Genomic DNA, 16,995 nt, shown 5'->3' with positions numbered 1-16,995 from the left:
AATCAATCATATACTGACAGTTGAACAGTCTGACCCTGTGTCCTTATCACGTGATCGGTTTTCATCTCCGGCGAAGTTTCTTTTCTTGTTAAGTTTTTGGACTCAGAAGAATATAAAGTAACTACTTATCATCAATAATTAATCAGACTTTTAATATATATTTAAGTTCTTGTGATCACCGTTGTAAGATTTTAGTATAATTGTTTTGTATCTCTTGTCAATGGGAAGCAAAGGGAAGAACAGGTCTTATATAAGTTCTCTTTTATTTTACACACGTAGAACTGAATTAATTGTATATACGAAATCTCAAGCAAAAAAATGGACTCATCGACATTAACTTTTCTGTTAACTTTATTATTTGGTTTTATTTTTATAAAATGGACATTCCAGAGTGAACAACATCCTTCTACACAAAATTTGAGCTCAAATAGCACAACTTCAACAGCCAACTTGTCAAGAAGGACTAACAATGGTGCCACTAATAGAAGACGTTTCAAGAGAAGAGTCACCGACGATATGATTGAAGTCGTATTAAGTTTAGCTCCAGCATTACACAAGGAACAGATTAGATACAATTTGGAAGAAACTGGCTCGGTTGAAGAGACTGTTGAACGTTTCTTAAGAGGTGACGAATTTCCATTCCCACCAAATTATACTCCAACACAAACTATGGCGGCTACAGGTAACGACACAAACAATGAAAATTCCAATGATCCAAGAAAGAAGAGCAATATCAAGCCAGATAATCTAATAGAGAAATTTAACGTCGACTTAGATTATGATTTTGCAGGTAAAGATTTTAACGAACTAGATATTAGCGATAGAAAAAAATATTTAGTTTGGAAAGCAAGAAAAGCAATGGAAAATGTACTAGAAAACGATAAAGAAATGAGTGATTTGTTAAATTAAAGATCTCTACGGTTTAGATAGATTTTTATGATATATTATGAACTGAAGTTTACGTGAGTATGAGACTAGAAAAAATTTCACCAATGATAGAAAATATATCCATCATTAATAATAGTATATATATTTATGTATATGTATTATTCCATAAGCATACGTATGTAAGTATCATATTTATTTAGGTACTACATATATAAAAATTTAAATGCTGTCATACTTATTGAGTTAATTGTTTTCTTGATCGATTTCGATGACAATATCATCTATTTCTAAGGGTTCAGATTTTTTTGCCTCTAATGCATGTTCTACAACAACTTTCGATTCACGATATATATCAGGTGTAGTGTTCTCTTTTCCTGTTGCTAATTCTGAGGAATTGTAGTCTACTTCTATTTTCTCTTCAGGAAGTTGTGGTGATTGAATAAATTGTAACTTATTTGTTGATTCTCGAGAGGCTTTTTCAGATAACAGATTGATATTGTGTTCACTTTGTAGTAATATAGGTTGTATCCTCTTCTTTTCTTTAGATAGTATGTTTTTTTATTATCATTTTCTCTGTTATTTATTGGAAAAAGTGGAATCTGAATATTTTTTGAAAAGTCTGTGTTAGGTAAGTTTGCTGTCTTTAATTTTTTTCTATTTACTTCATTTGGCTTGACTTCCTTAGTCTTCACAGTTAAAATGTTTACAATAGGTTTTGATTCTTCTTTCTTCAGTAATGATGCATCTTTGCTACCACTTTCAGGAATTATAACATCCAATTTACAAATAGTTTCTCGTTCTTCCTTTGATAACTTTTCGCCCAGTATATTATTCTTTGTGGAAACATAGGAAACAAACCCGTCAGTAGATGAAACCATTAATAAATTACCATCCTCAGACCATGCCAAGTCTGTTAAAGGTGTGTAATGTAAATTACCAATGACTGCTATTGGTTTAGACGATTCTGTATCATAAATTAAAACTTCATTAGTTGTAGCAATTGCATAAATCAACTTGTATTGCAATTTGATAGGTGCATTAGAAGGGTCTACTAATTTGTATAAATTTGGATTAAAAGAAACTACTATTGCTGGTTTTTTCAAAAACGGTATGCGCAATATTGGCTTGTTACTGTTTTTGCTTAAATAGCCTCTGGAATATATGTATACTGCATTGGATAACTCCTGGTTGTTGTTATTTGCTGTACTATTTGTCTCTGCATTTGCTGATCTAAAGACCCCAGCCGGCACACCAATAAGATTACCGCATGGAGAGATATCTAATCTTCTAAAAAAAGATGGTAAAGTTTCATTGTGAAATAAATAGGAAGATCTAGTGGAGTCGAAATCTAACTTTTCTTTCTTCGTGGCTTCATCGATAGTATGTTTTGGCAGATCACATTTCCATATTTTATTTTTCAATTTCAAATTCACTAATTTATTTGTTTCATTTTTGTCAAAGATTAATTCATAAACAGAAAGAGATCGGTCTGCGGATTGAACGAATACAAACTTATTCTGAGGATCCCAGGTGACACCTTGCACGTAGTGGCTATTATCATTCACGAGGATAATCTGCTGGCTTTTATTCACATCGAAAACACGCAATGAATTGTCCATTGACCCCGTGATTATATAGTTTCCATCTGGCGACCACGCAATATCGTAAATTTCTGAGGACATGGCTGTCTGAGAATTGAGCCTCTTGTAAATAAACCAGCTCTCATTGCCATTGGCCCCGTCATTCTTAGCGTCCAAGCTCTGGATGTTGGTATTTATGGAAGTGTCTTTGTTGCTGCTGTCACTCTGTGTCCATAGCAGTAATTGACCATCATCGCCCGCAGAGGCCAGGACATCACCTGCTGGGTTAAACCTGACCGCATTGATAGCCTGTTCGTGCTGGTTCAAAGACGTTAGAAAATCGATAGTCTCTACTCTAGTGCCATCCGCGTTCATATTTAGATTCCACACCCTGATCTTATTGTCACCACCAGCGGTGATCAGTTTCTTAGCCTTCGTGTGTTTCTGGAAGCACAAACTGTAGATCGGCTGCGACTCGTGCCAGTATATTTGTAAATTGCCTGCCTCCATGGTTGCGTTACAGGGCTGCCCTTCGAATACGTCGCTTGGTCCGCCAGTTGAGATAGATTTGAGTGTTGCTGTCTTTATATATTGCAATTTATGTACCTTGTGAGTGTTGAAAAACGCGTAAACTCACGTGTCGGGCAGTAAGGTTACCCGTCCTGCGGCTCCCCATCTTTCTCGAATGGAAAACTTTTTCACGAGCGCATTCCGTTGAAAAGGAAAAGTATATAAAGGCGGTGAATTTTGCGAACTGGAAGCAACGAAACGGGACTCCTTCCATTGTGAAAAGTCTGGCTGTTGGATGAGCTCGAGCGCGAGCGAACCCCGCAGTTGCATGTTCTGCGCTGGCGACGAGACCGCCAGGAATAGTAGTGTTGTGTCTGTAGAGGCAACACTGGTATTTCTGCGTGCGTGCGTGCGAGTGCGAAGGACCGACGGATCTCCGGCATAGCCAGCACATGCACTCTGTTTTCTTGTTACTACTGCACATATGTCAAATTCCCACTAGTATTTTCAGTTGCTCTTGCAGCGACGCGTGACTAATGGAGCCGTAATTGTGCAGAAATCGAACCCTCAGCTGGACACGACGCTGGGAGGCACCGCCTCCCAGCTCGGCAGCACACCGGTCTCCTCGGTGTGCGGCGGTCGTGTCCAACTGACAGCCATATGCCTAAACCTAACTCTAGCTGTAAACCTAAACCAGACGCCGTGATCGAGTTCGCGCATCGTGCGCTGTCGACCACGTTTGCTTGCCGAGCGGGTGACGGGCCCATTCTTGCCAAGCTGCATCCGATGGCAGTCATGTCTGTGGCTGTGGGCCCCGCCACGACTCCTCGCCACGACTCCAAACCCTCAGACCCGCAACCGATAAGCACCTATGGCGACGACGGTGACGACGACAGAACGCCAGTGCGAGAGGATGATGCAACTGTCCGTCATCGAGCGGTCGACGGCCCAGCGCTCTCGTGTCTTTGTGTCCGGGTAGGTAGTCCGTGCGGGTGCAGCGCTGAGATCCCGGAGATCCCAGCACGATGTCCTGTTTTGTGTTGCATGCACCCGTGCGCGTGCGCGTATTGTTGGCTGGATTGCAGACATGCCCTGTTCGAGAGTTCCGGCATCTGCTGGGTCTGGTGATGATGATACCCACTAGCGTTCGAACTTGTCTCTTACACAAACCTTACGTAAGGACACAAGAGTGTTGAGAAAAATTTTACATGAAGGGAGTCGAGCATGGGCTGGCATAGGGTATATAAGTGGTTGTGTGTATGCAGTTGGCAATTGGCAGTTGCGGATCCTTTGTTTTCTGGAGCCGGTGTGTCCTGGACATAGACAGGCCAAAGACAATCATATTACACACTCGCAGCATGTCGACGACTGATGTTACGGGTACATCGACTCAGCAAGTGCTGACGTCGCTGGTTTCGAATGGTGTTATCTTTGGTGCTTTCATGACTGGTTTTCTACTGCTGAGAATTAAGTTGAAGAGAATATACGAACCCAAGTCCTCTTTTGCTCTGATTGCTGAAGAAAAAAGACCGGAGCCCTTGCCCAGTGGTCTATGGCAATGGTTTCTGCCTCTGTTGAAGAAATCGGATAATTTCATCATTAAACAGGCTGGTTTAGACGGGTATTTCTTTTTGAGGTATCTGTTTCTAATTGCTGCCTACACTGGTTGTTCTATCGTCTATGTGTTCCCGATTTTGTTATCTGTCAATGCTGCAAATGGTGGCAACTCCGCTGGTTTGGACGTTTTAGCTTATCAGAATGTTACCGACCCAAAACGATACTACGCGCACGTCTTTGTTGGCTGGGTTTTCTTCTGGGGATTCATCTTGCTGATGTATAGAGAATTATACTATTACAACTCTGTGCAACAAAATGTGGTCTCTTCTAACAGATATGCCAAGAAACTGTCGTCAAGAACTGTCCTGTTCACTACGGTGCCAAAACAATATCTGTCAGAGACTGAATTTTCGAAGTTATTCGACGGTGTAAAGAGAGTTTGGATTGCAAGAGCACAGAATGGTGTTGAGAAGTTAGTTAAAGAGAGAGAAAACATGGCAATGAACTTAGAAAATATCCTGAACAATTTATTGAAAAAAAAAATTAAAAAAATTGGAAAAGATATCAAGAAAAATAAAGAAACTGATGATATAAAATTAATTAATAGGATTCGGTATGCTAACTCGATTGATAAAATTGTGACCGTTTCTGAGTTTTTAACCGACAAAGAAAGACCAAAATTAAGAGTTCAAAAATGGAAATTCTGGACCAAGAAAGTCGATGCATTAGATTATTTTAAAGAACAATTGCCGATTCTTAATGCAAAGATTGGAGACTTGCAATCAAATCAAATGGATTCCTCTCCATTCAATTCTGTCTTTGTTGAATTCGAATCACAATATCAAGCCCAGGTCGCCTCTCAATTAGTGCCATACCATGCTCCATTATTCTTAACTCCTTCATACATTGGTATTCATCCACAAAGTATTATTTGGTTCAATTTAAGAATGATGCCTTATGAAAGGCTTATTAGACAAACTGCCGCTACTGCATCGATGTGTGCTTTAGTCATTGTTTGGGCATTCCCAGTGGCTTTTGTTGGTTTGATCTCAAACATTACCTATTTAACAAATAAATTGCCATGGTTGAATTTCATTTATAAATTACCAGATGTTTTGTTAGGTCTATTGACTTCATTGGCTCCAACTGTTGCTTTAGCTTTATTAATGATGTGTTTACCTGTTATCATTAGAAACGCTGCGAAATTCGCAGGTGCGCCATCTACACAATACGTTGAATATTATACTCAACAAACTTATTTTGCTTTCCAGGTTATTCAAGTTTTCTTAGTTACTACAATAGCTTCTGCCGCTACCTCTACAGTTACACAAATTGTAGAAGAACCAACAAAAGCTATGGAACTATTAGCAGAAAATTTGCCGAAGGCTTCCAATTTTTATATTGCTTATATTATTTTGCAAGGTATGTCTGTTACAGGTAGTGCTTTACTACAAATTGTTCCGTTAGCAATTTACTATACTCTAGGTAAAGTGTTAGATCCAACTCCAAGAAAGAAATATAATCGTTTTTCAAAATTGGCTTCACTGTCATGGGGTACAACTTTCCCAGTTTACACAAATTTAGCAGTTATTATCTTTTCTTATGCAATCATTTCTCCAATCATTTTATTGTTTGCCACATTTGGTTTCTTTTTATTATGGGTGGCTTATCTATATAATTTGAATTATGTCTATGCTGAAGCACCTGACGCTAGAGGTATCCATTATCCAAGAGCTTTGTTCCAAACTATGGTGGGGCTATACATTGGTCAAATTTGTCTATTAGGTTTATTCGTTGTCGGTAAAGGTTGGGGTCCAATCGTTTTACAAATTGTTTGTTTGGTAGTAACTGTTTTATTACATCTATTCTTGAACCATTGTTTCGATCATTTAATGAAGAATATTCCAATTGACACCATGAAACCATTAGATGGTGAATCACACACTGCTTCATTTAAAAATATCTACAGCCAAAAACATGATGATCCATTTGGTGACGTTAAGGTATTACCAAATTTCCCAATTAGAAAATATCGTTCTCGTTCGGGAAGTGCTGGTACCGATGTTGAAAGAATTAATTCAAATACCCTTGACGATAAATTTAATATTCAGTATGAAGTTTCCAATACAAATAATAATGGTTTAGTGGAGATGTTTAATGGCGATATAAGCGCAACCCCATTGTTAGCCGATGGTGATGATTCCGCAATCCCAACAGCTCCATTCTGGAAGAGATTTATTTTCCCACATACTTATTGTTCATATAAGGCTGTTAAAAATAGAATCCCAGATATTTATCATGTACCTGACCCTGATGAAATCACCGACCCTGATGAACTAGAACATGCTTACGACTACCCTGCAGTCAGTGCTAAGTGCCCATATCTATGGATTACAAAGGATCCATATGGGTTCTCACAGAGTCTGATCACTGATCTAGCTGAAGTAATCAAGATTTCTGATGAAGGTGCATCATTAGATGAAAATGGTAAGATTACTTGGGAAGGAACTCCCCCATCTTATGAATATAATCTGGATCCATTGAGAGATTCAGATGCTAAAGATATTGAAATAAATTATGCAGATTCACCAATTGACAAAGATGACCCTTTTACAGATGAAGGTAAATCACCTCGTGAAGGCGAAAAATCTTTATAATTTTGAACTATTAACACCAAGATAAATTTCCTTCTCATCCGTTACCTTTTAATTTTTATTCACTAAAAGGGTTGTAACAGTCGTCTATTAAGTATACTAAAATTCATTTGTTTTTCGAACAAGAACTATCTAACTATTTACATTCTCAATATATATAATAATTAATCATAAACTAATATAGATTTTGATTTTGCTTTATAAAGTTTGTTAAACATTAAGTCACAGTCAAAGATCTACCCTTATTGTCGATATTATTGTAGTTCTTTTCAAATTGATACCTTTAAAGCGAATCCTGAAATATTAATATAATTTGGAAGGGTATATTTAGACAAATATGGACCAGTGCTAATTAGTTGTCCAACTGGAAGCTGACAAAACAGTAGCGCTGATATAAATCCAGATGCAAAGATGATAAGAAATACTGCATTAAGAAGGCTAATTCAATCTAAAGATATACTCGCTGGTAAAAAAGCATTCAGCTCAGTAACTCTGGGTACCAAGTATACTGCAGACTTCAGACAATATCTAAAACTTCCAAATGGTGAAATTGGATCTTATTTCCATGATATCCCAATTGAGCTAAATGAAACAGATTGTACAGTCCAGATGGTCACAGAAGTTTCACGTTGGTCGAATGGTAAATTTGAAATATCTAAGGAGCTAGACTTTAACCCGATTGTTCAAGATGTTAAGAATGAAAACGTTAGGTTCGTTCATAATATATTTCCATACCATGGCTACATCCATAATTACGGTGCACTTCCTCAGACATGGGAAAATCCGACTAAATTCAGTGCCATACCAGGAACTGAAACTTTGAAAGGTGATAATGATCCATTAGACTGTTGTGAAATTGGCTCACGAATACAGAATATTGGTGATATTAGCACAGTGAAAGTATTGGGGTCTTTGGGGCTCATTGACGACGGTGAGCTAGACTGGAAGGTTATTGTTATAAACGTTAAGGATCCAATGGCTCAGAAACTTAATGATTTTAAGGACGTTGATAAGAATTTCCCGGGCTTGTTAGAAGCTACTCGTGAATGGTTTAGAGCCTACAAAGTCCCAGCAGGTAAACCAGAAAATAGTTTTGCATTTGATGGGCATTATAAGAATGCAGAAGAAACCATTCAAATTATTAAAGAATGTCATAAAGAATGGGAATCATTGATTTCTGGTAACTTACATAAATTACATCCTGATATACCTGTTATCAAGAGAGCTGGTCTGGGAGTTACTCTTGAGAGTGAAAATAAAACACCAAATGAAATTCCAAATTATGTATATAAATGGCACTATATTAATAAGTAAACATCCTGATTATTACTTTCCTTCATTTTATAATTATGTAAATATTAAACACCATTTTATAAACCCAACATTTTCCTAAAATCATCGTTATTCATTTTTTTAGTGGAATGTGTATCTGAAGAAATTTCTTCTTGATTCTTATCGATTGAGATGGCTGGTGGCTTGTTAATTGCCTTTAAGTTATTTGAACTATCTCTGTACGTTGTTCCTAATGTTACCTTTTTATCATTTTTATGATCTTGAGACTTTTTCAAACCATTAATATTACTGCATCTAATGTTTTTATTATTGTAGGTTGAATTGTCAAGAGCCATTATACATTTAGCCGAATACCTTGAATTATTAAATTTTACAATGCAACCATTATAGTCTGCAACTAAGTATATCTTCATTATGCTATGCTCTGGAATATTTGTTTTTTCGTTAATAAGTTTAGATATCTGAGACTTTGTAATTTTATCTGCAAGTGGGAAGATGGAAATAAACATATCATCATTTGAACGATGCTTCGAATTTATAATTCTCTTAATTTCTTGTCTTTCTAAATATGCTTTTTTGTCAGAAATGGTAACAAATATTTGACTATCCTTTAATATAGATCTGTGTAATTCTAATGCTTTTTTTGCTTCATCACTATTTGAGTATGTTATAAATGCAAATCCAAAGTTATTACCATTGTTATCAGGGAAATTTTCTCTATCTTTTGATAACTTAATGGCTTCTATTGTACCATATTTTGAGAAGATGCCTCGTAGAATTTGTTCATCTAACGCTGAACTGTTCGCCATTTTCACAAATATTTCTCTCTTCTCTATCACAGCACTGTCTGTTCTTTTTTGTCTTTCTAAAAGATTTGATTCTCGAACCACTAATTTGTAATTTGAAACCATTTTATCATTAAGCGCCTCTATAATATGATTAACATCTTGAGGATCAGTAATATCTACGTATGCAAACCTTCTATTATTATTGAATCTTAATGATGGTAATCTTACACTAATAGGAACCACGCCATTTTCTAAGAATAGATTCTTAATATCATTAACTGTGAATGAAGGAGGGAAGTTGGTTATCCATACTGTCATATTTTGAAGTACTATCACCTCAATTTCGTTATCTCCATATTTTTTATTAGTTTTTGTCAATGCCATCAATGCATTTTCATGAGCTTCAAACTCTATTCTTGCATATCTAAATACCTTATCTAAGGGCTCAGCTGTCTCTATATGTAAAATATTTCCACAATCTTTAAATATTTTTTTTATCTTTCCTTGATTAAAACTTTTGGGCAGATTTTTCACCAGAATTGTGCTAACTTCCCTATTATGTGATTTTGTAGTTTTTCGAATCTTAGCACCATTTGCTTGTTCTTCTGAGGATATCACACTGTTATCAGATGCATGTTCGGTTTCATTATCATCATTTCTTCTTTTCACACCCATAGAATTGTCCATGATGATATATTTATCCTTAATTATTGAATGTAAATTTGAAAGTAACAAAATTTGGGGAGAAATAAACCAATGCTGAAAATTATTCGGTGTGATTGGAATAATACTAAAAACTATATAATATAATACATTTAAACTTCAGTTTAACCATTTAGAAAATTAGTTCCCTTTATTGTACAATGAGCAATATCACTTGTTTTTATGTTAAAGATAGAGCCTTGGCGTTTCAATGGGATTGAAGTTTTTCATTTTAAAAAATTTGCGATGAGATGAGCCAAGATATAGATGATTTTGACTATGGTTCAATGAGTTTAAATATTGTTTGATACAAGTTATATGAAGGTGATCAGTGAACTAAGTTCTTTTGTTATCAAGTTTCTAGTTCATACTTTAACACCATCGAATGTTTTTTTAGTTTACATGATTTGAGACGAAATCGAAGAAGCAATTGTTAAGTCAAACATCTGAGTTTAAGAAATGGATAGTAGAGAGTATTTGAAGTCATATGGTTGGAAAGAAGGTGAAGGGTTGAAAAAAGATAGTCTGAAGAAACCTATACTGGTTAAGCATAAGAGAGACAAGAAAGGTTTGGGGAATGCGCCAGGTGGAGACGACAGTGAAGCTTGGTGGGAAAGGTTATTTGATGGACAATTGAAGAGTCTCGATGTCACTAGTGATTCTAAAGGAAAGGGTATAACATTTAACCAGAATGAAGTAAAAGCTACAAGTGTGTCGAACAATGTATCTCCCTTATACAAATGGTTCGTCAGAGGTGAACCACTGAAAGGTACAATTGATGATAAATTTTTGAAAAAGAATGGTATTGTTATTGCAAGCATTGACGAGCCAAAAAACAATAAAAGAAAGAGATCTGATTACGACGATGATGGTGATGCTAAAGAATATAAAAAGAGCAAAAATAGGAGCAAAGAGGCGAAGAAAGATAAGAAGAGTAAGAAAGATAAGAAGAGTAAGAAGGATAAGAAGAGCAAAAGGGATAAAAAGAGTAAGAGTAATAAATCAAAAAAAGTTAAAGAGCATGAATAAATTCAATTATAATGCCATCAGGTTGGGTATTGATCATGAGTTACTTGTCCTTTCATTTATTTCCATGCTGTCATCGCTATTGCGTTCTTGACAAATACTTACTCTTATAACCACAGATCTCTGAACTTTGATCTATTCACAAGGTGAGATTATGTGTCTGCATATTATTAACAACACTATAAATATCATTGTAAACTAAATTATGTACATTCATAATAATGTAATAGCTTTTTGCTTTGCCATACCATCGACTGACTTTGTTTGGTCTTTTTATGTTCTCGTAACATAAACTTTACAGATATTTTAAAGTATCGCTTTCCTACCACCTCATACATAAAAATGCAAACTTTTATAATGTAATTATATAAACTTTTACTGAATATAACAAAACGATTCAATGATTATGGGATATACAAATCTACATGTTGGTTTTCGATGATGCAAGGTTAAAAGACTCGATTATTTTTGTTATATTTTTAAGTGGATTTCATATATCGATATCATATCTATTACCATTTAAGGTTCAAATATTTGCATCAGTTATATTTATAATTGGCATATATTTAGTGCTATTCAAGCCAGATGGTGAGAAAAAGAAGGTGTATCCATTAAAATTAAAGTTAAGATTGCATGATGTTTTGATAAAAGAATATGGCTCAAAATTAAAGGGTCAACAACTGGAGCCGAGAGAAAGATTTATACAGGAAGGTATTCCCTTCGATATATCAGATGAACTGCATAATATTATTAATTTAATTATTGAATCATTTGTTTTAACATGGTTCCAAAGACTAAATGAGGACGTTGAACATACATTTGTGCTTGCTGTTAAAGATTTACTTATAAATATTATCATTAAACTGCAACGAGGCTTAGTGAACACTGATGTAACTGAAGTCCTATTGTTAAAGGTAATTCCTTTAGTAACCGATTACTTAAATAATTATAGTGACGCTACACAATCTGTTTTACTCACATCAAAAAGAGCAGATATTTCCTTGAATGTAGCGGTTGAATTTAATAAAAGAAACAAGGTTCACCATGCATTGTCATTGAGAGCTACCAAACATGATCAAGAGATTGAAAGCTACATAAAGAAAAGACTTGAGGTTATTTTACCGCAACTACTAGATGAAAAAGAGATGAACTCGCCATTTGTGCCAGTCTTATTAAGAGATTTAATAACTGCTTCTATATGTGTGCCAATAATAGCCAAGTTTTCAAGTGCAGATCAATGGAATCTGAGAATTATTGATATCTCACAACGTATTTTGGAAGAAAGATATAAGATATATGCTGTGAGAGAAATATTACTGAAAGAGATTACAGAACAAGATAAACTTAAACTAGGGTTTGATGCAGATACAGCTATTCAAGATGTACCAAATTTCAATTTCTTAAATGATCCATCATCCAACGTCTTTGAATTTTATTTAAAATCATTAAGTTTATTGGATAATGTAATCACGATACGATTCAAACTATTTCAATTAATAAAATTAATATCTAAATTTGAATATGAACCTGAATTAAAAAGATCTAAAGCTGTTGCATATTCAAGGATAGTTTTGTCACTAAATTTGATAGAAAATAAGTTGAACTACCTTCAACAAAATGAATTGGCAGACATTAGTTATAGTAAGTTAACTAGATATATTAGTAAAAATCTTTCGAAATCTGTCTCGATGTTCAATCGCTACTGTCATGCCATTAGAATTGAAGATGTTGTAAATGATAAATCAAATTTCAATATATTTAAGGAATTTTTACGTGATAATTATAATGAATCTGGTTATGTCTTAGTGGAATATTGTGAAATCATCGATAAAATTAAAAATCCCTTAGAACATTTCAACTCAAATGAGTTTTCTGTCGTTTTTACTAAACTAAACATAGCAGAATTACTACAAATAATTGCCACATTTTTTAAAGGTAAAAGATTAGAAATGATGAGGACTCTAGATGCTGGCTTGGTGGAGAACATCATCTTATTTTCTACATGTGGTGAGGTTACACAAGAATCTTGCATATTGTGTAGGAAAAGCTTGTTGATTCTACAAGATGAAGCAGAAAAAGTTCTTGCTCAGAAATATTTTGAAATTTTTAAAAATACAGATATGTTTTTAATAATGATATCGCTCCCTAGTTTTACGTATACTAGTGTTTATTATAACCATTTTGAAGAAACAACACCTGAAAAGGAACATCTTACAAGAAAAAACGATAGAACCGTACTCTATAATTCAAAGATCAATCAAAAGTTGGAGCGAGTGATAAATGATGACAGCAATAATGAACTGCACAGGAAGTCATATGATCCATCTAATATTATGGCCACAAGTCGTGAAGAGAATGATGTTGAGTTATATAAAGATTTCTTGCAACAGGATGAACCTCACAAAATAAATAAGCGACTCATTTCTGAACGTATTTTATCTACAGTTCAAAATATCTCTTTTGGTATTGATAATAATAGACTAGGTAATTCAGTCAAAGAAATAAAGAATAAATTAGCTGCATTAACAATATCGATCGATGGTATTGAGAAGGAGATACATTTGCTGGACCATTTGATATTAAAAGCAAATCTGACAGATAATAGAAAACAATTAAAATTATTACAAAGATCAAGATCTAGCCTTATCAAAGAATTACATGAGGCAGAAACCTCAAAGCAACAATACTTACTAGAAGAAAATTTTCATAGATTGTATTTAAGGACAAACATTGCAATCAACTCATATTATATTGATGATCTGACCGAAAAAAATAAAGCTGTTACTTATTATTTAATCCACGTTAAGTACAATATGAATGAAAGTATAAGAACCTGGGAAATACCTAGACGTTTTAATGAATTTGTTATGCTTAATTCATACTTGAAAAACCAACATCAAACTTCAATGAGAAATATTGTTAAAAGTGGCATATTCCCATCAAAAATAACATTATCGCTGAAATATCAGGTATCGAAGACATTATTGATTGAGGAAAGAATAGTGAGATTGGAAAATTATTTATCTCAACTATTAAGTATACCAGAAATTTGTGATGATGATATATTTAGAACTTTTTTAACAACGGCAACACCTTTTTCACTGGATGAAGTAAGTTATGTATCTACTATTACCTCAGTAGATGATATCAGTAAAACTGACAATCCTCATGGCACTAATTCGATAGATGGTAATAAGATACACTTAGCATATTCCAGTGAAAATGAACTGGATCCGGATACTTTATTAAATGATTCCTATGAAGAAGCTGGGGATAATATGTTGGCAAACAATGGCAGCAGTAGAGGAAGTAAGGGAAGTTATCAAAAACTTAAGCAAGACATCAATAGTATGAACGCTGCAGATTTTCAGAAATCGGACTTACAAGGATCTAAAAAGTCTTTTATAAAACCAATATGTGATTTATTTATAGCAATTTATAAATACGATAGCAAAGGCACGACGTGGATTAGAGGCCGAGCAATTCTTACTATTTTGAAGCAATTGCTTGGAAGTACTATTGATAAATATCTGAAAGTTCATATAAAGAAATTGGAATCTGAACAAACTATTTATCATGTATTACATATGTTTAAGGAAAGTATTTGGGGAGAAGAAGGAGTGTTGAAAAGAAAACAGACAGCTGATTATGGTATAGCTCGAGATAGTATTGAGAGGGAAAGGGCAAAGAATGATTCCCTAATTCAACTTCAGAAATTAATGATTGAGCTAAGTGGTAAAGTTGTGGGATTGAATAATTCCAAAATAGCGGCAATACGGATTCATGGAATGTTACAAAATCGTTATTTGAATACCAGTCTATTATTGGAAATTTTTGATTTTTTTATTGATGAGACAATATTAAAGAATAAAGGAACATAAAAAGAACTAAGGTTAGCTTGAGGGTACCAATTTTTCTCTCCTAGAGAAATATTCGATTATTCTCTTCGCTTAATAAAATAATTACAATATAGGTTACTATAGTTCATTAGTTTTAAGGGCACTGGCTTTTCAATTTGTTTTTTTAAAATTCTAAACAATAAGATCACATAAACTTTACATATATAGATTACTAGAAATTATGATTACATTTTTTTCAAGATATTGTGATGATTTATTTTAATATGTATTGATAACTCTTACAGATGCCTCTTTGATTAGCACTATTTATTTAGTTATAATACACCATACTTTTGACGATATTCCTGTATTTTATCTTTCTTTTCAGGTGTAATTCTACCTTCTAGGTATTGAATAATATCAGTTAATGTAACGATACTCAAAACTGGGATATTGTATCTTTTTGAAACAGATTGAGTGGCGCTTAATCCATCTCTGGACTCTAAATCTACGATCTCTTGTCTATCTAAAGCTATTATCGACCCAACCACAACACCTTTTTCAGCTTTAATTATATCGAAGGCTTCGTTGATGGCAGTACCTGCAGTCATGACGTCATCGATAATTAAAATTCTTTTATCAGCTAACTCGGCACCTACAATGCTACCACCTTCACCGTGGTCCTTCTTTTCTTTTCTGTTGAATGAATATTGGATATGTTCGTATTTACTTCCCCCTATTTCAGCTAATTTGACACACACAATTGCTGCCAACGGAATGCCTTTGTAAGCAGGACCGAAAATGACATCGAACTTCAAATCTGAATGGATGATGGCAATGGCATAAGCAGTGGCAACGTGGTACAGAAGCTTACCAGAGTTAAACAACCCCAGGTTGAAGAAGTATGGAGACTCTCTTCCGGATTTCAATTGGAAAGAACCAAATCTTAGGGCATGACATTCAATTGCCAGCTTCAAAAATATCTTTTGGTAATCTTCTAGGACCTTAGGCATGTTGGCGTGTTTCGAACTCTCCTTGTTCTCTCACTCAACAGAATAGACCACTCTCAAATCAACCACAAACAAACATATATTCAACTGAGTATTTATATATCTTAATATTTATATACCATTCATTATATTTATGGTTTCGTATGTTTGTATCTTTGATTTATCACCTATTATTGCGATATAAAGTCACTGTTCTACAGGATTAACCTTGCGCAACGCTGATATGCTGACAATCGAAAATGACGAAGTCGTTGAATCCAATTTGTTACAACTCGAAAGTGTCGAACTGGAAATCGGTGGCAGTTCTTTTTAAACTGCTCTGCCTAGCGCGGGCGGCGTTCTGCCTACGAAAAAGATTTTCTTGCGGCGGCGGCCTCCCGTTAGGCAGGTGCCCACTGACTCGCCGGCGAGCCGGCGAGTCAGTGGGCGTGCGTTAGCGGCCTGCCGACAGGCGATGTTAGCCGGGCGGAGAGCTCGGCTGAGGTAACCCGTGGGAGCAGCGCCCACCGTCTGCTGACGACGCTGGGTGGCGTGCGGCATTTTTACAGCTACAGGAGCCGATTGCGCAGACAGCTGATGACTAGCTGTGCTGCGCAATGTATCAGCAACGGCTAAACAGGAGAGCATCCCCGTGCAGCAATGCGTGCCCCTTTTATCAACGCATCTAATTTTGTCTTTGTCGTGCGGTGTTTCGCTGCAATAGTGATCTGTTTGAGAACAAGCGGGAATGAAGGCGTGCCACTTACCGGCCGTAGTGCAGATGTTACACAAACAACGCTACCGGCTCCTGCGGAAGTCTGTGAGGCGTCGTCCGTTGCCCTACTTTGGGGGTGTGCGCCGTTTCTTAGCAAACGGACACAAAAAAAAGAAACGAGAAAAAAGGAAAAACGCAAATAAGGAAACTCCCAGCACAGTCCCCCTAAAAAAAGGGGGCAAGGTCCCACCCGGATTCGAACTGGGGTTAGTCGGATCAGAACCGACTGTGATAACCACTACACTATGAGACCGTCTGAAAACTACCCCGATAAGACGGACTGTGGACTAAGAGAGGCTGTTACTTCGGGAGCTAGCATCTTTATGTCGTATTTTCCGGATCGGGTAATTTATTGCGGCGAAACAAGCGTGAAACCAGCTGTGGAGAAACAAGC

At 35.6% G+C, this 16,995-nt stretch overlaps 8 protein-coding genes and 1 non-coding gene across 9 annotated transcripts; 5 read left to right on the top strand and 4 right to left on the bottom strand.

Moving 5' to 3' along the window:
- Nucleotides 1-318: 318 nt before the first annotated feature.
- On the top strand, nucleotides 319-909 carry CUE1 (Cue1p; the record flags this gene model as incomplete). Its single annotated transcript, XM_003686939.1, has 1 exon — nucleotides 319-909. One exon carries the CDS (start codon nucleotides 319-321, stop codon nucleotides 907-909), a length of 591 nt encoding a protein of 196 aa, XP_003686987.1.
- A 386-nt stretch (nucleotides 910-1,295) lies between these two features.
- CAC2 (Cac2p) lies at nucleotides 1,296-2,978 on the bottom strand (the record flags this gene model as incomplete). Its single annotated transcript, XM_003686938.1, has 1 exon — nucleotides 1,296-2,978. The coding sequence occupies one exon, from the start codon at nucleotides 2,976-2,978 to the stop codon at nucleotides 1,296-1,298; it is 1,683 nt and encodes a 560-aa protein (XP_003686986.1).
- A 1,259-nt stretch (nucleotides 2,979-4,237) lies between these two features.
- On the top strand, nucleotides 4,238-7,192 carry RSN1 (Rsn1p; the record flags this gene model as incomplete). The annotated part of the gene is made up of 1 exon (XM_003686937.1): nucleotides 4,238-7,192. The coding sequence occupies one exon, from the start codon at nucleotides 4,238-4,240 to the stop codon at nucleotides 7,190-7,192; it is 2,955 nt and encodes a 984-aa protein (XP_003686985.1).
- A 408-nt stretch (nucleotides 7,193-7,600) lies between these two features.
- On the top strand, nucleotides 7,601-8,503 carry PPA2 (inorganic diphosphatase PPA2; the record flags this gene model as incomplete). The annotated part of the gene is made up of 1 exon (XM_003686936.1): nucleotides 7,601-8,503. The coding sequence occupies one exon, from the start codon at nucleotides 7,601-7,603 to the stop codon at nucleotides 8,501-8,503; it is 903 nt and encodes a 300-aa protein (XP_003686984.1).
- A 56-nt stretch (nucleotides 8,504-8,559) lies between these two features.
- Nucleotides 8,560-9,957, bottom strand: PRP24 (U6 snRNP complex subunit PRP24; the record flags this gene model as incomplete). Its single annotated transcript, XM_003686935.1, has 1 exon — nucleotides 8,560-9,957. One exon carries the CDS (start codon nucleotides 9,955-9,957, stop codon nucleotides 8,560-8,562), a length of 1,398 nt encoding a protein of 465 aa, XP_003686983.1.
- A 474-nt stretch (nucleotides 9,958-10,431) lies between these two features.
- Nucleotides 10,432-11,001, top strand: TMA23 (Tma23p; the record flags this gene model as incomplete). The annotated part of the gene is made up of 1 exon (XM_003686934.1): nucleotides 10,432-11,001. One exon carries the CDS (start codon nucleotides 10,432-10,434, stop codon nucleotides 10,999-11,001), a length of 570 nt encoding a protein of 189 aa, XP_003686982.1.
- Nucleotides 11,002-11,423: 422 nt separating this feature from the next.
- Nucleotides 11,424-14,879, top strand: MDM1 (Mdm1p; the record flags this gene model as incomplete). Its single annotated transcript, XM_003686933.1, has 1 exon — nucleotides 11,424-14,879. The coding sequence occupies one exon, from the start codon at nucleotides 11,424-11,426 to the stop codon at nucleotides 14,877-14,879; it is 3,456 nt and encodes a 1,151-aa protein (XP_003686981.1).
- A 293-nt stretch (nucleotides 14,880-15,172) lies between these two features.
- Nucleotides 15,173-15,850, bottom strand: TPHA0I00390 (uncharacterized protein; the record flags this gene model as incomplete). Its single annotated transcript, XM_003686932.1, has 1 exon — nucleotides 15,173-15,850. One exon carries the CDS (start codon nucleotides 15,848-15,850, stop codon nucleotides 15,173-15,175), a length of 678 nt encoding a protein of 225 aa, XP_003686980.1.
- Nucleotides 15,851-16,782: 932 nt separating this feature from the next.
- TPHA0Itrna2Q lies at nucleotides 16,783-16,854 on the bottom strand. The gene has a single exon. It is a non-coding gene; the product is annotated as a tRNA-Gln (tRNA).
- Between the last annotated feature and the right edge of the window lie 141 nt (nucleotides 16,855-16,995).

The sequence above is a fragment of the Tetrapisispora phaffii genome, chromosome 9, assembly GCF_000236905.1.
Source record: "Tetrapisispora phaffii CBS 4417 chromosome 9, complete genome".
Taxonomy (NCBI): Eukaryota; Fungi; Ascomycota; class Saccharomycetes; order Saccharomycetales; family Saccharomycetaceae; genus Tetrapisispora; species Tetrapisispora phaffii.
Note: the sequence above shows the minus strand (reverse complement) of the source record. Positions and strands in the feature narration are given on the sequence as shown.